The 21,121-nt window shown below is 37.4% G+C and overlaps 1 protein-coding gene across 3 annotated transcripts in view; it reads right to left on the bottom strand.

Moving 5' to 3' along the window:
• Positions 1-3,374: 3,374 nt before the first annotated feature.
• The window catches only part of GABRB2 (gamma-aminobutyric acid type A receptor subunit beta2), a 137,611-nt gene continuing 119,864 nt past the window's right edge, over positions 3,375-21,121 (bottom strand). For 2 of the 3 annotated variants that reach the window (XM_071443142.1, XM_071443143.1), the window contains 2 exons: positions 13,102-13,152; positions 3,375-9,494 (listed from right to left, as the gene is read on the bottom strand). In XM_071443142.1, coding sequence (XP_071299243.1) covers positions 9,147-9,494; positions 13,102-13,152 — 399 coding nt within the window. In that variant the 3' untranslated portion in view covers positions 3,375-9,146. The remainder of the gene's footprint in view (positions 9,495-13,101; positions 13,153-21,121) is intronic. The other variant, XM_071443145.1, reaches the window with a different exon arrangement.

Below are 21,121 nucleotides of genomic sequence, written 5' to 3'. Positions count from 1 at the left end.
CACTGTTTTTTTTTTTGGTCTTTTTTCTGTTTGTTTGTTTGTTTGTTTTGGTGGTGTTTTTTTTTCTTTTCTTTTTGTTGTTGTTGATGTTGTTTTGGGGTTTTTCCCCCTTTTTTTCTGTCCAGCAATTTTTTTCTGTCTATTTGGCACATATTTCCAATTCAGATATCTTTTGAATGATGACTAACAGCAGCAATAAAAAAGCCTTGATTTTTCATAACCTAAAACACAGAAGCACATAAAAAGCAATCCAATTTGTCTGCGAATCTTGCAGATAAATCTTGCTGTCCTGACATGTAGGTTTTGATCTGTTTATTATCCACATTGCTTCTCCTGTCAATGTCTTCTCACCTGAAGAAACAATTTCTTGGCATGACATGGAAGTGGGAATATCACCCTCAGCAATGGAACTGCACTGGCCCTACCATGGCCACAGCAGCTTTTGTGCTGTGGGTTTATCACCCACCTCTTGCCCTTTTTGCTGCTGTCCAAGAGGGTATGACAGGACTTCATCCCCTGTCTCCTGCAGGACACTGCACTCCTGTGCTTCCTGGGATGTCTCTTCACAGCACCTTCTCAAGCATCAATGCCACGAAATTTCAACAAAGGGCTGAAGATTAAAGACTGCCATGATCAGTGAGACCCTTCAGAAAAGGGAACGTTTAACAAGGACATCTCAAAGGTCACAGTCCAGTTTCATGTGGGCTTAGAAAGCAGCAGATTTCAAATGTATCAACCAAGCTGAGAAATCTGAGTACATGTGACCATAAATACTCACAGTTACACAGAGCTCTACTCAAGTTCCATCTCAAAACAAAGCAGCACCAAAATCAAAAATGTGAAGTTTACATGATTTAGTTTTTAAAGCGTTTTAAAAGGAACTTAAGATAGCTGTATTTCCTTGGCTATATTTTTTTCCAAAAAAGAGAAAACTTAAAAAAAAGTGGTCTCAGCTGGAAGTTTGCCTCTAGCCATTAGAGTGCCAAAATGAATGCAGTGTGTCAGCTGTGACAATCTGTCAGAAAGAGAGAAAAAAAAATACTTTTGCTCCAAGAATAAGAGGTGTTCAAAAGTTTTGCCCTTACACTGAAACAAGCACTCCCCCTCTCCCCAAAAACCTGGCCCAGAGCCTCAGCCCAGGGAAGCACATCTCCTTTTATACAATCAATTTTCATCACCTGAACAGACAACCCACATTTCTTGACATAGCCATCATTTTTTTAAAAAACATATCCCTTGATTAGACTCATATGAACACCGTAATAAATGAGTCATTCCAGATATCCCTCAAGAACAACAAGCATTATGGATTAATAATGTCATACTGGTCATTAATTTTGATAACCACAGAATTTATGTCAGTGAACATACTTGCTATGTAGTTATAATGTTGCATTTATTTATATGCAGCAGTTACAATGTGTTAGATGCCAGTTCCCATTATTTCACTGTTTCACAGCCGTTCAGTATTTGACAGATGCATAATTTCATTCTTTAAAATACTCATTTTTCTTTTATAAGTTAAGAACTGTGATGTTAGATAATTTCTCTCATGTTTTGTTAATTTTAGATTATCAAGATATATTCAACAGTGCAATTTACCCATAAGAAGTCACTGTTAAGGTTTCTAATTTGCAATCCAATAAATTGAATGAAGGAGAGGCTATGTCATGAAGTGTTAAAACTCAGAGTAAAGGAAATAAATTATTCAAAAACCCTATAGTACTAGCCTTATTTTTGTGCCAGTTGATTTGATATAACTCCCGTTAGGATGGGATAACATCAAATGCATTTATAAACCCAGACAAGTGAAATAGACATTTTTGATTTGGAAATGATACTCACCAATTAATATAAATATTTATAGTCTCTGAAATCATGAACCAGTCTCAAAGTATAAATACTTGCTTCCTATCTTGTAATAATCCTGAAAATAAGGGGCAAGAGTATATCACAAGAGTTGTAATAAAACAAATGTGCTGACATTTCAGTCTTTTTTCAGAACTCATCTCTCCTTTTCAGAAGCTTCAGAGGAAGATGTGGTATTTTAAACAGTGAGAGAAGGAAGTCTTATTTGAGCTTTCCTTAACAGTCTGGAATACTTTACTTCTCATGTTCTGTGTCTCCTGACACAGAGTCAGCATCCTGCACCCAGCAGCTCCTCACCTCAGTACCATCTCTAAGGCTCAAGGCTTCCCATCTTCACTCTCTGCAGAGCTGAGCCTTTCATCCACAGAAAAGACAGAACAGATCAATCATTAAAGCAGTGCTGTTGTGGGGCTGGTACAGAGAATAGCCAGGTGGACAACTTCAAAAGGAATTACCAACTGCTGTCTGCAATTCCAGACAAAGATGAGAATTTGGCAGTTTTAGCCTTTGGCAGCCTTTTGTCTGATGGCCATTTGTTCCCTTTTCTGGTGCTCCATCTGCTCCCCCTGAAGAGAATCAACTGCAGGAATGTGCAGCTACAGCTACCAATGAACACCCTGTAGTATCCCCCTTGTAGTAATGCTTGGGGTTTGGAAACACAGCTATGGACTTCCTTTTATTAGAGCTGGGACAGCAGACAAGAAGAAAATCCAATAGCCACAAACTGCTCACCCAGCACAGCCACCAAACAGGTGTAAGTCTGCAGTATATCTAAGGCTCAAGATTCCACTAAGACAGAAAGAAGCAGCAAAACCAGACCTGGATTAGTGGACATTTTACTTCTTTGGAGCACAATGAGAGACCCAGATTCTAATCTCTGTCCTCTCATGAGCCTCTCATGACCATGCCTGGCTGCTCTCTCCTCTGCTCATCTTGAATTGTGCTTCAACTGAACCACTCAAACAGGAAAATCTAAATCCACCATCCTGAAAAGGACAAAAATTTGTCATCCAGAATCTCTCCTGTTAGACCCTAAGTAGGAAGAGGAAGGAATGAAACTTGGGACTGCCATATCTGAAGTCCACAAATTCAGAGTTAAGACCATTCACTGTAAAAGGAAATATCATCCTCCTGCAAACAAACCCTTGAATATTTCTGTAAGGGGGACACAGCAACTCACCATCAGCAACAGCTGCACAAGAGTTGAGGTGGTGCTGAACCTCTGGGATTTCTCAGCTGTTCCCCCTGCTCGGAGCCTTTCCTTCCTGACCAGCACCAGGCTTCTCACTGCACATTGCTTACACTCCCCAGTCCCCCAAGGGCTGCACAGGCAAATTAACACCATGATATGGTTCCCCCTTCCCATCCTACACCTACATTTCAGGTGCCTCAACACCCAACTTCTGAGTCCCTTTCTGGCCCAAACTCAGAGTTATTCACTTCAGATTAGAACTGAAATCTGCAGCTTTGAGAAAAGAGCCTGCTCAACATAACACAACTACATGTACATATTTTAGGTTTTCTTTATTTATATTTTTAAATTCAAGAATTACACACTAGCCAACATTATTATATATTTACATGCTGAAACTGGCTGCAATAATTTTAAATTCAAGAAAATATCTCTTATGTGCTACTCATTTACAATCATCATTTTACTACCTCATAAATCCCAGAGGTTAGCAGTCCTTTTGAGAAAGACATGAAGATCTGATGCAATGATATCCACTAGTATTTTGCATTTTCTAGCCATTGGAAAATGTGCATTATGTGCATATAAGAAAGGCTACAAGGTCATTAGTAAGGCTGATGATTACTACATTATGAAATAAATAGTACTAAGTAAAAGATAACTCAGAACTGTGCAAAGACAGTACTAACAGAACCATTTAAACACCCATGCCAATAAAAACGTGATAGAAGTCAAATCATAGGCAGTTTGTCAGAATTAATCATGTTTCAAATGTTCTTTTTGTCTTCAACTGAAAGTAACAGGACAGACCATGAACCATACAGCCTGGTGAGTATCTGCCAAATGACAGGAACAGTGAAAACATACAAAATGCTATCAAATTGGAATAGATGACCTCATGTCTGAAAAACATTAAAAAAATACAACCCTTAGTATGAAAGTAGAGGTGAGATTTTTCATCATTTAAGTTTCATTTTTTTGTCAAAGCACTTACAAAGAAAATAATTTTATATTTATGAAATGCTAGTGTTGCATATTCTTGTAGAGATTATCTATTTCAATTTTATATAATGGATATTTAAATTCTTAGTATTTTTACAAAGTAGAATAGGGCAGTCTTTTTGATCAACAACATTCCATTTGCTTCTTAAAAATTTAGACAAAGTTCCTAGTGCATTTTACTAAGCTTTACCTTTGGTGTTAAGCAGTGACTTTTTAGATTTCCCTTTTAAACAATTTCTGGAGTGAAGATTCTTTGGCTTTGGGGGACTATGCTATCTAACGACAGTCAAACATCCTGTGGTTTTTTGTTTTTTTCTTAAAGAAAAATATAAGCCTACTATTAAATACCATAAGAGACAGATTTCAGAATCAGACAGATGCAATATGCAGGCTTCTGTAATGAAATCGCCGACAGCTGAGTTCTCACTTACCTGGACACCTTCACCTCTCCACTCACTGGAGCAACATCAAGGTGCCTTTTGGTAGGTGAAAACCAGGCCCTGTTAGTTTTGGCTAGTCTGAGTACTGAGTGTGGCCTGAACCTTTTAACCACACAAAAGAATCAGCTGTGCCAGCAGGAACGTTGCCACGGTGGCTATTTTACACTACAGCACTTCCTGTACTATTTTATATCTGGAGTCCAAATCTGTTTATGCAAAAGGGTGTTTAAATTACTCTGCTAGAGCACTGCAATTATTGTACTTAGTAAAAAAAAGTCACTAAACAAATACTGTATCTATTGACTGCTCATTTACAGCTTATTTAATTATTTACATAATTTTAGGACACATTAACCTAAACCATAAGTAGAATTAGCTTTTTGCCTTACCATAAAGTACAAATTAGAAGTTAAAAATGTTTAAGAAATCTGATAATATTTACACACGTTCAGCTTAAGTTATGGTTGCTCACATCGTATGTTCTATGTACACATAGCAAAATGTTTTGATCACTACTGATATAGTATTGTACCCTGGCCATCCCACCCTAGATTATTTTCTAGAAATAGTTACTATTTTTGCCTTTTTTTTTTTTAATTGGTTCCCTAAGGAATTTGTTGGTTTTGAAAACTTACTAGTGGACAATGCTGTTATAAAAAGAGAGAGAAGAAATAGGCAAGCAATGTGAGGACTAGTCTAATTCCAGATGCAAGGAGGTACAGTACTATCATCATGTCAAACGGTGCAATACTCCATACGAATCATAAGCATTGATCTGCTGATATAGAAATGCCCAGTTACCCTGTAGAGTTAGTTGTTTGGTTTTTTTTTTCTAAATACATTACTCTTTTTTTTTTCTCAAAAATATATTCATACACTGGTTGATGATAGAAACAAAACTATTATTAGCTTATTCCTTTAACACACCAACATGTGAATGTGTGTGCATATATATATATATATACTCAGCACGTGTATATATACACACATATGTCCATACAGACATTTGGGGGTACGTCCATATGCACATACAGTTGGAAAATGTTTCACATCTGTTCACTTATGTTTAGCACTGTGTTATAGGATTGGAACACAGTCTAATATTTATAGTGAAAATATATTGAGGCTCAATTTTAATGCACGTTTTTCTGAAATAAATAGGATATTTTCCCCAGGTATAAGACCACCACTTATTTTCTCAATGCATTGTGCTTTTGTACCTTACAGATTTTATGTCTTTTTTTTTTTTTATTTGAATGTAAGAACTCTCTGAAGACCTCTGCCACATGCTGTTATCTAGGACTCTTGTTTTCCTCCTGGGAATGAGAAAAGAAATGGTCACAATGTCATTGCTTGAGTCTTTCTTCCCAGTCATTGAACTGCGATAGGATAGAAACATAACATTCCTTATGCAAACACAGAAATATGTTGCATGAATTTTCAGTTCTGAAAATGTGTATCATACTTACTAGCAGTCATGTACAGTATATATTTACAGATTGATCTCAAAGATTTCATTAAAACTGTGCCATGTTATAGTCATAATTCCCCCATGAATTTCGCAAAGATGAAAAACACCTTAATTGCTGGCTATTATGTCTAATAGAACAATAAAATGTGCAACTATAATTATATTACAAGTTTTTATCTAAATTATTAACTTTGCTATTTTGTTTATTGAAACCAACAACAATTAACACGATTAAAAAGATCTAGAATATTTCTTTTCGGTCAATTCTAAAGTAAAAGCAAATTTATTCTAGTTTACCTGGAGGGTAGCACACATAGCAAACCCCATGTCTCATGTCTGTTGGCATCATTTCCCACTTTCACTCAAGTATCTCAGGAGTAAGTGCTTACCTGGGGCTCGAGTTATGCTTTTTCCTTGATAGTGCCTCACCAGCCATCTCACCCCCATCTTTTTATATCACAGTGTTAAGCCTTAGTACAAAATGGTAGAATCTTTCTCTTTCACTAATTTTATACATCACATTAATAGCCAGAAGAACATAGTAAAAGCAAAAGTGCTCTTTCCCCACAGATAATTTATCTTTCCTAGTGACACCTGAGCAGAAACCAAACATTTTCTTTCACTCTCTGAATAGCAATATCAGAGAGTATTATGGCTTGTACTGTAGCTTCAGAAAAGTGAATGTGCAGTTCCAGGATTCGATCTCTGTGATTTTTGTAATAGCTGAAGCAGTTACCAATGCAGAGAGTCAACATATTCCCTGTAAGGTTTTATATTTGATGTGTATCAACCGCAGAAAGGCTGCGAGCTCCCTGCAGTCACACTCTGCTTCTATGAAACAATAAAAGGAGCTGTCAGCAATTTCTGAAATGAAAGAAAAGCTTGTACAGAAGAATACCATAAGACTGCTTTCATTTAGGATAATTAATATAATTTTCAAAGAACAGACTTTGAGGAGAAATATTGGATTTTGATATGCTCCATTTCTTAAAATTGGGAAAAAAATAATCCAACGTGACTCATACCTATCAGCTGAAATCCCAAGTGCATCTACAAAGGTTATTGCGTTATGCATGAAATGCAGTCACAAATTTACTATGTGAACAAAGACCATAATTTTCACTTGGAAAGTTAATCACATCAGGGAAACCTATCTCTACATATTGCAGAGTCTGAGCCTGGAGGCAGTGTGTGAATGTACACAACTTCCTGGCAGGTAGGGTGTATTGCAAATCCCATCCCAGGCTCTGAAACTATACTTTCTTATTTGAACCAGAAATAAGCATATGAAGTGCTCAAAAAAAAAAAGAATATTTGCCTATTAGTTCTCAGAACTATTCTCTTCCTATTAGTTTCATTTACTATCAAATGGGGGAGGAGGAAGGGGAATCAAAAATAAAACCACAGAAACTTGTAAGAAAATTACTCTTTTGAAGAACAAAAAAATTAAAAAATATATTTTATGAAAAATATTCTAAAGAGTTTTTTTTAGTACCCTGAAAAAAACATTTATACTCTCTAGTCTCTTTCAAAAATTTGTACACAGATGAGAGGTAGTATGGATGCAACAGATGTGGCTTTTGCTTCTTGAAAGATTGTGTCAAACAATATTGGGGATCTCATCTAGTAAAAGCCATCAAGAATTTTTACTTGTTATACAGATCTTATGATTGCTGTTTTCATTACAGTTCCATAGTGGAATAAGTGACAAAAATTTTTTGTCTAATTTTTTTTTCCTACTATATATTTTACTATTTTGTAAAAATAAAGCTCAATGGAATGAAAAAAATCTCAACCTTTTAATTCAAGAAGCTTCCCAAAGAAAACCAGAAATTTTCTAGTTTTTCAATGGAAATCACCCTAAAGCAGGAAACATTCAACAGTGTACTTAAACTCTTAAAGTGATTGCTATGAATTTCTTTCCTTTAGAACAGTGCATTAAGAAAAACAAAAAGTGAAATGTTATTGCCTAATCCAGACTAAGAAAACACCCTGTCAGTACCTCTTGTACAGAAATATGCTCAGATCCTAACTGCTGAAAGAGGTACAGAACCTTTAACCAACAGCAGGAAGCATAATGCTGGAAAGATGAAAACCTGGAAGGAATCACACAACTCCACACTATTTCAGTGGAGACTATTTCAGATTAAGGTGTGTACAACTGAGAACATTCACCTGCACTGTGTGTGTATATACATATATATATATATATACACACACACACATTTATGTATATGTAGCCCCCTGTCTCCCTGCCCCTGCACTTTGTAATTGCTCTCTCACTCTCCCTGCCCTGGAGAAAGGCAGGGCACCACTGGCTTCCTTCAGCCATCTACAGAATTACTATTTGGGCAATCGATTTTGGCACTTTGGACAGATTCCCTTTCCTCAACACAACCCAGCAGCATCTACCCATTCAGTGCTGTTGCATTTTTATACTGTCCCCACATTTCTCTATTGATCCCAAACACAGTCACTATGACTGAGCATAGGTTCTCTCTTTAAAATACAAACAAACTAGTGCTTCTTGCTTCAGCTTCTGTGCAAACACCCAACCCCAATACCATCAGTCAAAGGTTCAGCTCTTTCAATAAATAAAAGGAAATACCTGAATATGGTTGGGAAACCTCTGACCATCATCATCTTGGAAAGATGACAGGCACTACTTGTTTTCAAGTTTACACATTTAAAAAGTAAAGTGTATGTGTTTCATAAGCATGATAACTTAGTACACTCTCTTAAGTGTATATGCATGCCTTGGATATGCACTTTCCCTAGAATGGCATGTAGTGCTGTTGAAATTAAAACTTGTTTCTCAAATGCTGCTCTATAATTTGTACCACTAAACTCAAATGGCCATTGGGAAAAAAAAAGAAAAAAAAAAAGAGTGAGGGACAATGAGACAAAAGTGATTTTCAAAACGCAATTTGCCTTTACACTCAAAATGCACTTATATTTTGATAAGGGGATATGTCCATACTGCAACGTAACATATGTATGGTTTAGCAGATACAACCAAAACATTATAAAAACAGACCATAGAGTGGGCCAGCAACTAAGGTGTTTTAAAATAACTTTTTGTCCTGAATAGAATTTTTCCAAGTCCCACTTTTGGCTGTACAACTGATTCGAAGAGAAAATCCAGTTCTTTCTTCCTGCGTGGCTTTGTTTCTTAGTTCACATAGTAAAGCCAATAGACGATGTTGAAGAAGGAAAAAACCACGGGGAAGAAGATGCGGGACCATCGATCTATGGCATTGACATCAGTCAAGTCAGGGATGGTGATTTTCAGCTGCGACGCGCGCCTCCGTAGCCGGCTCTTCTTCTGTGCCACGTGCCGCTCCAGCGCGTTGCGGCCGAAGCTGTGCCGGGGCAGGCCGGCCTTGCGGTACTGGATGCTCGAGGTGTCGTAGGCCAGCATTGTGCTCCTAGGGTCCCCAAGCCCCATCACAGCCTCAGAGGCAGCCATCTCGTTTTTAATTTCCAGCGTGCTCAACAAGATGTTTTCGTGTGGGTCCATCTGTAAGAAAAACAAGGCGGGGGATTTAGCAGGAGGGAAAGGAAGCCCGGTCAGCTGCAAAATGAAGCCATGCTGGTAAGGGCGTATCTAGCATTGCTAATTGATTGGATGTCAGCCTGAAAGACTCTAAGCATAGCTGTGATTATATTTATTATTATTTATTTGTGACCTCAAGGAGAAATAGGGCCAGTATTTTATAATGCAATAAATGGCATTTCCCTGGACCCAATGCTCAGCAAGCACAAGCAATACCTGGGAACAGAGAACACACTCAGCTCCTGAAAGTGGCATTCTGTCACTGAGGAGGATATCTGGGGCAAATATTGAAATTTTCAGGGGTTTTGGAAGGAAATCCAATGGGAAAAGATCTGCTTTGTTTTGGTTCTTCTTCTTTCAAATGAAAGCTTTGGCTCTGACACAAACTTCCATTATTCACGAGGTCTCTCTGCCTCTATGAATGAGGTACAAAGCACTGCACAAGAGAATGCACATTTTAGGTCCCCATATTCCAAACAGGAATGCTGATTACTTGGGGAAAGGCAATGGCATGGTCTAGCTATAGACCATGTGGAAACTCCATACCCCAGTACTAATAAATTTCTTCAATACAATGCATGCTGTAATAGCATGCTGCTGTAATAGCAGAGATCTGCAATTTCAAGCAAGGGAAAACATATGCAGAATGTAATCACATCAAATGTACATTGAACAGTTGTTTCAATGGGTAGATTTAGCTGCTATGCATTTTTTAAAGCAATTCAGTGAAAAAAAAATAATAAAGCAATATTGTAGAGAAACCCCTCAGACAATCAAGAGGATTTCAAAGATAAGGAACTAACTTCCACTCTTAGGCAATCTGGAGAAGATCTGGAGTGTGGAAGTAGATTCTAAAAAGAATCCATTTATAGAAACAAATAAAAGTTACTTAGGCAAGTTCTAATTCTTCTCAGCCTTTTCTTTAAGAATGTATTTTGAATTGTGTGATAACAGATTATAATTAACTAAAAGTTCTTAAAAACAATAATAGCTAAAGAGAAGCTAATTAATTACATTGAATTAGTGATGGTAGTGCAGATACACTCCAGGCCAAGTAAGAGAAAAAAACTGTTCCAGAGCTCCTTTAAGAATAACTCAGTCACATTATTCATTTATCATGTACAAAATATATTCTGTAATTATTACTCAAAGTGCAAAAACTGTGACCTTTGTGAATTTCTAAACAATAACAGGGTATTAGTATATTCTGTAATATTTAGAAACTACCTCTCAGCAGCATGTACCAGCCTGCACTGCTCATTGCAGGCTGATTAACCATTATTAAACCCCCTATATAATATTTACCATGGCAAGATGAGAGAACTGGGTTCAACCAGTTGCTTTTTGGTAGCACCCTCTGCCCAGTGTTCTGAACTGAGAAGTCAGACACTCACAGAGGTACTTTGGACCTACTGAAACACTGTCATTTGAGTGATTACATCTGTTCAAGTGATGCACAAAACCTAGTGTTGCTGAGATGACAGATTTCCCTCTCTCTATCTTCCCCCCCTCCAATCTGTGTGAGTTTGCACCCCTCTAGTTTAATTATAAATCAAATGTCATGACTCAATGTGAAACAGACAAAATCTTTCTTTTCTGTTAGCTTTTCATAAGAGCCACATGATATTTATGAAATTCATAGTGTGGGAAATCAATCTTTACTTGAAAAGCACGGGAAAAATGTGAAAGTTGAGCTGGAATTCAAGAGAAATTCCTTTAAGAGCTCAGTAGCATGATATTGAACATAGTGAGGGAGCAGTGCTTCTATCCAGGAAGGCCATCAAATCAGTTCCTACCAGCATTGGACAGGTAATAGTAGTATTCTACTATTGTAATTGCAACAAAAGCAAATATCTGCAAGAGCAAATCAATCTATGAAACTTCTCAAGATGGATTTAAAACATCATTTTCTAATGAGTGTATTTATTTGGAAAATTCTTTTCTGATTTTTGGGGTAAAACAAAAGGGGACTCATTTTTGTTATTAGATCTCAGACCAATCATAAGACTCTCAGGGTCCTAAAAATAAAACAATTAATTGCAGGTACTTGGCATTCATTGATCCCAAAATGTCTAAAATCAGAAGAGGTAAGTTTACTACATGAGGGGTGCAAAGTCATTTGGAAACTACATTTTCTGTATTTTCATATAACCTCAAGAAAAGAAGTTTTAGTTCCAGTGACATCAGGGGAAGTTGGATATAACATCCACTAATGTAATGGGTTTACCCTTTAGCCCAGAGCCTGGGTTATTTTCACCTCAATGTTGTGCATTCTAGGATACTATTTTTGAAAATATTTTAGTGCCAACAATTTTTTTCACATCTTAAATCTTCTTAGGATGAGTCTACTTTAAGCATTTTATCCTTTTGATCTGCAATGATATTAGAAATTTGAGTGCTCTTTACATATTTGCATACATTCTATGCAGCACACATGCAAGAAAGGCTATTTTAGTCTGCTAGAGTTAGACACAAACATGTTTTAGCAGCATGATATCACTCCAGTCAACTTTTTTTCTTAATGCAGCAAAATGCTGCAGATGTCTATAATCTTGGAAGCAGTTAGTAAGATTAGTGATGCTGGGCAGAAAAAACATTAAGCAATATTCTAAACTATCTTCTAGGGAAAAATGTCGTCTTCTGTACATATCACACTCATATCAGAGTTGAAGCACAGCATTTTTCAATATTCCAAGACTTTTTCAGAAGAAATATTGCAAAATACAGTAAATATTAGAGATGGGCGAACCTTCAAGTGTTACAATAGCCAGGAAAACACCACAAAGTTCAGCTGTTTCTTGAGCACTAATGCATCTGGAATAATGAACTGACCATAAGAATAAATGCATTTTCTCAAGATATTTTGAAAGGGGAAGGGAAGGGAAGGGAAGGGAAGGGAAGGGAAGGGAAGGGAAGGGAAGGGAAGGGAAGGGAAGGGAAGGGAAGGGAAGGGAAGGGAAGGGAAGGGAAGGGAAGGGAAGGGAAGGGAAGGGAAGGGAAGGGAAGGGAAGGGAAGGGAAGGGAAGGGAAGGGAAGGGAAGGGAAGGGGCCTCTTCAACCTTTGTCAAAAGGTTCCCCATCAAATTAGAGAGAGCTGGGACTGTTTTTTCCACCAAGCAGATTCGCCCAGCTCTAACTAAAACATGCTTTTGTAAGGAAGTGACGCCTGAGATAGAATGACAGTGATCTACATTTACTGTAAACAGCACCACCCATTCAAAAGGATCCCAAAGCGCTTTACAAGCATTAGAAAGAAGAACCACTTCACTTCCCAGTGAAGCACAATCACCTCTGAGGTGAAATGTGGTGACTGACAGTGCAGAACAACACACTTTATTTTAGTCGAGGAAATGGAGAATGTTGTAGCCAATTAAAACTATGGGGTGGGTGAGTGGTGGTGGGGAATGTTGGGTAAGCAGAACAGTTACATAAATTGATATTTGCCCAGGGGCTTGGGGTTGAGATGACCACGCTATAAAAAAGTGCCATGGGATCTTTAATGACCATAACCGGTCAAGACCTGAATTTTACGTCTCTGAGGATAAAAACATTAGAAAACAATGAAAGATACCTTTGTTGAATACATTTCTGGACAATGATATGTGCCAATTATTCTTCTGTCCTGTAAGTTAATAAAATCAAGACCAGTTTCCTTAGAGATGAGGCAGCTGTTATCTTTCATTTAAAATTAAAGCACTGTAGTATAATAGTAGGACAAGTAATTAAAATATATAGGGACCTCTAAGCCAACAATTAGCATAGGTACATTCTGGCTTCAGAGGTGCTATTACTGCCTTGCTGTGCTCCTCAAGGTAACATAATGTTGTGATGTAAATGTATTTTTTCCAACTGGTCATTTGACCAAGGAAGATATGATGATATGAAAACAATTATTAAAATTATTCTGGGGGGAAAGTAAGTGTAAAAGTGGTTTCAAAAGGAGGTGGAGGAAGGTTAAAAAGATCTCTTGGTGCTGAAGGATTGTTCAACCATAGAACTAGACTCTTTATGGTGAACAGGAGAGTTCAAACTTAATGGAGAAATTCCCAGGACGAGAAAGGAAGGGAGGATGAAGATGAAGAAAAAGCAGCAGCAAGTACTATGGAAATAAAAGGTGAAGGCAGAAGTGGAGGAGAAATGACCAGAGCTAAGCAACCATGCAAGACACTGGGGTTTTTATAAATCAATCTTAAATGTGAACGACAAAAGAGATGATGCAAATGATTCATTTATAGGTCCAGGTCAAACTGAAGAAAAGCTGACTCTGGAGCCTTGAAAGCGGCCATGAATTTTTTTGATGGTTTTAAACAAAGGGAATGTAGAGGAAAGCATAGAATTGTTACCATTATATATTCTTCCTATTACCTAGAACTCCAAAATGATGGCTTTCTTGAGGAATTCATCTTACAATAATACATTAGCAACAGTTAAATACAAGAAAATTACAACTCCCACACACATTCATTAGGAATCCTCCAAGGATGACCAGATCTCTGAAATTATTAACTTTCAGTAAATCAGTTCCTTGGTGATTAGGGTCTGCTGCTCTGTCAAACACAGCTTTATTGTACAAGAGAAATTTATACTGATGAATTGAAAAGATACAACATTGATATTTCTCCCTTCTAATACACTGTTCATTTTCACCTGTAACCTTCAGCTACAGGCAGGAACTGTATTTTATGGTAGAGTGACTCAGAAACTGTGTATAAAATAGACAGTAGGGATGGAATTCCTGATAGAAAAACTCTTGGAAACAACACAGTTTCAAATTGAAAACTTACTTTTTGTTAAGTAGAGCTGCCATTAGATTAAAACAAAATCTGGTGAACTAAACCATGGAGTCTAAACTGGTACCCAGTCTATTATAAAGATTAAAACCTGAGATATAGATGTTATATGCCCTGTGAAGTGACATTCCTAAGAAATGAAGACAGAAATAAAGATCCCTTTCTCAATGAAGACTTAGGTGACATATCTAGACATATAATTGATTTTTGTTATAGACGAAAACCTTACTATCACAGTTTCCCACCTCTTAAAAGCTGAGGTTTGCTTGGAAAACCAGTAACATTCCATTCCTAACTAGTCACAGGGGCTCTAGCAAGATCAGATGAAAGTATGCTGTGCACTTTACCTGTAATTGGGATCTTCCACCTCATCAGCAAGGTTTGACTTATGGAATGGGAAGCACTGAGCTCTGGGGACAGCCCTGACTACATAGGCAATGTGTGGAGATAGACAGCTCTGTGCAAGCTGCTGCTGGGTTCACTCTGGATGAAAAAACAATTAATGATTTTCAATAGGCACCTGCCTAAAGCTACAGTGGTATTTTTGACATGATAAGCCAGTCTGCTGAGATAAAGCTATAGAAATTTATAAGACACAAATGCCTAATATTTCAAAATACCCATATGTGAAACAATATCTTTAAAAATGCAACAAACACTGCATTTCCACTGTCTGTACAAAACTCAGTTTACTGCCAGTATTGCAGTTACTGTATATGAAACCAGGCTAGCATGCATTGTTATACACCTAAAATTTGGGTCAGGCTGTGAAGAGTGCAATTAGGGGACAGTAATGGGGAAGTCTTATAGTTTCAGGTTGTTTCACATGGTTTCAGATCAGAAATTTCAGAGAAACTCTGCAAATTTTATAGAAGGATTTTCTTCAGGTTCTTGACCTTTCAAAGACTAAAAGTCTGAGCTCACCCTGACCCTGCAAGAAACCTGTAAGAGTTAAATAAAAAAAACGGAGGTGAGGAAAAAATACAAGATCTGAACATGGAGCTTTAACATTGCTCTAAATAATTGTAAATCAATTTCTAGACATCCATTTTTATCTTCTGATATATGTTACTTCTTGATAATTACCTTTAGTAACCCATCAATAACTTAGTTGCAAGTATTGCAGGATTCTGGAGAAATGGTTGAAAATATAACTTCCTGTTAGTATGCATTACTTAAACATGGCATTCTGTACTTAAGGCACTGAAGAATGAGTGCCCAGATGAAATGTGAGAGGCTAAAGCATCTTTGCTTTGATGACATTTGAAAAAGCCCATGAAATATGAACTTGTTCAAACCTCTGCACAGAATCCAATAAGCTTGAAGTTTCTATCAAAGTCTTCTCAAATACAATTTTCAGCAACAATTTTTTTACTACTGAGACATTTAGGAGGAAGCAGAGGAAGGTGATCTGGGACAGAAGATTTCTGGGGTAGCAATTAACAACAGTTAAATCCTACTGTTTCACAAAAACCAAGATGTTGGGCAGTCCAGATTTTTAGTAATACTACTCTGATTAAGTTATTGTTATTTCTTTTTTAAAATATCATCCCCTTTAAGACCATACAATTAATTTTCTTGAAGATAATATAAATGAAGAACACATCAGCAAGAACCTGCATCTTAAACCGCTCACTTCCATCTGTGACAAAATCAAATTTTCATCAAGCCTTTATAGCAATCATAAGTCTCCCATTATGGTGTCTTACAAAATACAATTTAGCAGATACATCTAGCATCAAAAATCTACTACAGGAACAGAGCAAAACTGGTTATATAAAAAAGTGTTGTGAAAGATATTAAAAAAAAGCATGGAACACACAATTATCACCACAACTTTCAAAATTTCTAGGGTATAATTTGGATATAGTTATGGTTTTGAAATATGAACTAGATGGTAAAAATAAGATTGTTAAGTTGCTCCTGTAGAACAGCATCTGTAAAATATACTAAAGATGTTATTTTTCTTGTTTGAAGCCAAATATAATGTGCAAAGAACTGCACAGCACATCCTTGTCATGAGAGTGGGTGGGCTGAACAGCAGTCTACCAGTTCCACCCGTCTGACCATGATATACTCACTTGTCAACAGATTCAGCCTTGTGGTTTTGGGGAACACATAATTCTTGGGCCCAGGCCAAAGACAAACATGTTCAGAGACAGCAAGAGGTCCAAGGATAAAACTCTGAAGAGAAACTGCAACTAATTCAACAACAACAACAAAACTAAAAGAAAGTTCCTGAGATCTTTCTATGGAAAAATCACTGAGAAGATTTTGTTACAAAGAAAAGAAAGATGAATTTCTAACATTTTATAACAATTGTCCAAATTTAAAAAGATCCAGAAAAATATTTCATACGATCAGCTCAGTGCTGATGTAGAAGCCTGAAACAGAGACAGTTCCACAGCTGTAGATACTGCAAGGCTCAGAGGACTCGTCCTGACAATATTAAAATGAAAAGTCTTCTGCTTTAAAATTATAAAAAAAACCCCACCAAATCTGACTAAATTAAAATGTGTTGTGTTTCAGGAAATCAATTCACCAGATTTCCCTAGCCAGACTCACCTTCTGGACTGCAGGTACATAGATTTCTTCTACTTCACTGTACATAATTTGTCTTTTTTTGTGTCTTATTTCTTCACAACTTGATCTAATGACCTAAACTGCACTAAGGGATTCTTTTATGAACTAAAAATTGTGTTCTGCTCAGGGTCACAGGCTGTAGATGCAGTACAAAAGCCAAGAGGAGAATGTGCTTTAAACAAGTGTACAGGCACTGGTCTTACATTAATTAAATATGGCATTCAAAGGAGTGCAACTGGGGAAAAAAGCCTCACACAGTTGACTTGACCTTTATTCAGATGTCATGTGGAATACCAGCACAGATCGTGGAACATCACCTTCTGACTGCTTCTGCAAAGTGCTGTGAGCTAAAACTGGAACCTCCTCAAATTTCACTCCTATCCAAGCTCTGGTTTGATAAAACATGAAGAGGCTGGTCAGACACCCTGTGCATTGCTGACTGTTTCACATGCAACTTGTTCCCTGAGATTGCATGAATGGAAACTTAGGAGAAAGGGTAAGCTTTTATAATCCATGCCTACTTTGTTACATGTCCTTCAATAAATTGCTGTGGAAGGAATACCTTCTGATCCTGGATCAACAATCAGTCCTTGTGCAGCTTCACCTGTACTGCAAACAAAAGGAAAACTCTCCTTGGAGAGAAAGAAAGAGGGTGAATTCTTTCACTGACATCTGGACAGTGGCAGCATTAGCTCCTGCAATATAGAGCAGTAAGGATTTGAGACTGAAATTTTAAGAGCTTCCTGTTGCCTTAGTGTTTTAATATCCTGTTCAGTTTATTAACCAAGTCTGTGCATATAACCAGTTTAAAAATCCTCTTTTTACCAAAAGCTTTTACATCTTGTAATGTTATATATGCTTACTCATGTTTTATATTAGAAGTACCTCCAGTCCATAGGGTATAAAGTGCCATTCCATGTAATAAGTACTGACTGGTTTTAGGTACCTTTGCAATAGTTTCTTCTCCCTGAAGATGCATTATATGATTTCTTCAGATAGAAATGAACAAATAATTGCTATGAACTGAAAAGGCCAGTGGCAAGCCAGCAGTAAATCAGTGGGGAAATAAAAGCATTAGCCAAGCCTAATTGTTTTGCAGCATTGCTTTGGAGCAAGGTCTATTATCTCAGGCCTACAGCCCTGCTAATGCATCTTCACACCACAGCCTGAAAACTGAGGAGAGTGACCTTGCCTGATTGCAGTGCACTGAAAGCCATCACAAGCTGCAAAAAGCCACAGGTACACATCAGAGCATTCCCTTTGGCTCAGGTTAACACACTCCTTCATCTAATTCACCCTTCCTTTTCTAGAGACATCTATGAATATGACAGATTAAAAAAAAATACAAGGCTCTCCCAGTTATTCTCTAGTAAAGCGGTGAAAAGTTTGGAAGCTGTCATGGGAAATGTCAGGTAGCAGCACACCAGCCCCTGAACTGACTGTGCCATTTCCAAGTGTGCTGCTGGAACAGAGGGCATTTCTGGCACAATGGACTAGAAAGCTCTCAGTGTCCCTGCTCCAAGAGCCCCCATACATCAGACAGTGAATCTGAAAGCAGGCATCTGGGGAAGGAGGATGTTGTGGGAGCCCCATTTCCTTGCTAGATTACAAACTGCCACTCCATCCTTAGCCTACCAGTGTAGTTGAAATAATTAGATGTAATCACTTGTGAACAGGTGACTGCATGCTCTTATTTCTCTCAAAGCTCTGATACTGCAATGGAGTTCCCTTAGAGTGAAAGATCTGAGGAAAACTACTTAACTAGTCCAGCTAAACTCGGTCAGACTCCTTTCCTTAGTCAAAAAGCTGTAGGGAAAAAAATAGCAGCTGAGACAACTTGAAGGGGAAGAAAGTTAGCAAGTGTTTCTGAGGGCAGGTTAAGTTTCTATTTGTCATTGGCTTGCCATCTCACCTCCTTTAGCAGCCCTGTGCTAATCCAGATATAACAACAGGGGGCCAGGAGGGCAATGAATTATTTGTTTAAACCTTCTTACCTTCCTAAGCCCTTCATTAACTTTTTGAGAAGACTTCTATTGTATTCAAATCTATTAAGATGTGTTTAAACTCATTGTCATATTGACATTCCATGTTCTTGGTACCCAAATTTTGGATGGAAAAATGCCAGTAGTCTGACAGCTTCCCTTGTTCATGATTTGCACTATGAGCAGCAATGCACTGGCCCTTTCAGGTGTGCTGACTTTTTATTACCTTATGTAATAGAAAGAGGTCTGAGTAAAGAATTACTCATTGTTTTAAAAATACACTCAGTATATTTAAAAAGGAACCTTATCTAAACATGCAGAGGTTAGCAATGTCACTTCACATTTATTTACAGAAAATGACTGAATAAATCTGCATAAACAGTTTTACAAAGCATTGCATAATACGCTGACATTTTTCCCCTCTTTCCCAGAGGGAAATTGCTGTGTTACTGCTCACAAGAACCAAGTATGAGTGCAAAATTAAAGGTAGTTTTATTTATGTGACTTATGTTATCATGTACTTCAGGTATATTGCCTGTGCATTGGAGCATTCTCTGTGCTTTAAGCTAAGTTGGAAGCATGTAGACTTTAATCATTACTGCAACTGCATGCAATCCAAAACCACATTTAGTGATGTATTTACATGTATTTTACATTATGCAAAATGTAATGCTGCTTCTGTGAAGTGGCAAATCAAATTATTTGAAAGAACATAGCTAAGAAATCTATATAAGGACTGTTAATTTGTTAACTCATAAACCTAGATGATTGAACTATACAGAAAAAAATTAAATAATATAGAAATAACTTAAACACTACCTGAATGACATCTCAGTAAGAATTAGAAGGACTAGAAATGGAAGAAAGGTGCACTAAACCATTATGTGGTAATGCCTCTGTAAGGTTTGATATCTGAGTTGAAAAAAGGAAGTACCATATCCTGTTTGTGGGTAATGCACTAGTGAGGCAACAATAGGATATTGAAGAGACTGACCAGGACCTCCTTAAAGAGCCAGATCTGTAGCTCTTCCTTTGATGAGAGTCTTCCTGTAGGAAGTGCTCCCAATACTCACAAGAAGTATCTCTGCTGCCTCTGATGCTGAGGAAGAGGATGGCACAGGGCTGCTTTTCCATGGGAATCACTCTTGTCAAACATCCAGATGGCAAGAAGCACTTCTTTACAGAGGAAGAACAGTCAGCCTTTCATTTACCATGGTCTTTAAAGTGACAGTCCTGGTTTTACCACTCTAATGAAGGTTTTCTGATCTATCCAGAATAACAAATATAGTTTTAATTGATATTGAAAAGCATTTTCACCCTACTTACGTCTCAAGAGTAGTCAATTCATGTACATAGTAGTTTGGATCAAATGAGTCAGATGAGCAACTGCAGAAAAAACAGCAGTAGAATCCAATAGACAAATTGACAATTGGTCAGCTGGCTGACAGGAAATTTAGTAACACAGGAAAACACACGGAAAATATAGAACTTGGCAGGTGATCAGAGAGCAAATGTCTAGAAGATATATCAGACTCATCACAATGGTCAGCATCAGCAAGCCCATCTAAATAGAGTTCCAAGATGGAAACATCCAAGATAAAATTATTAGAAGCAACAAATTAAGAGTACATTTAAAAATTAACCAAAAAAGCCTTAGCTCCTAGATGCTGGAAAAAATTTAAGGGGAATAAATCAGCTCTGAGAGAGCACCAAGAAACTAATTATCTGAGCTCTCATAACAGAAATGAAACTTATTAAAATGGATGGGGGTCTGCCTAAGAAATCATTTTCAGCTGTACCAGGCTCTACACTGGAACTGTGCTTTGGTGAATCACCTTATTGGAGACAAAGCCAAACTTCACAGGGAGAAAACCCGAAAAATTTTATGACAGTGGCTTGTTTCCCCTCCCCTAGCCCCCTTCTATCCCAAAAGGAAACAAGAAAAAAAAACCTGCAATGAAAAGAAAAACCAGGGTCACAGAGGCTTCTAGACCAAATCTTTCTAGACCATTTGTATGAGGAGATTTGATTTATGGATTTCAGTAAAGCCTTTGGTACATTATCTTAAAATAGAAGGAATAACATGTCCCAGATGCATGTACATAGGAAGACAGGTGAATGATATTGGGAAGTCAGAGGCTGGAATTTGGCCCTGTATTTTAATGTATCTTAATCATCTTGAAGAAACACAGACAATATTGGCATAAAGATTCATGAAATGCAAAGGATCAAAAGG

This window comes from Agelaius tricolor, unplaced genomic scaffold (genome assembly GCF_023055355.1).
Source record: "Agelaius tricolor isolate 1412-34295 unplaced genomic scaffold, bAgeTri1.0.p SCAF_18, whole genome shotgun sequence".
Classification (NCBI taxonomy): domain Eukaryota; kingdom Metazoa; phylum Chordata; class Aves; order Passeriformes; family Icteridae; genus Agelaius; species Agelaius tricolor.
The sequence above is the reverse complement of the archived record's forward strand: the minus strand, read 5'-3'. Positions and strand labels throughout refer to the sequence as shown.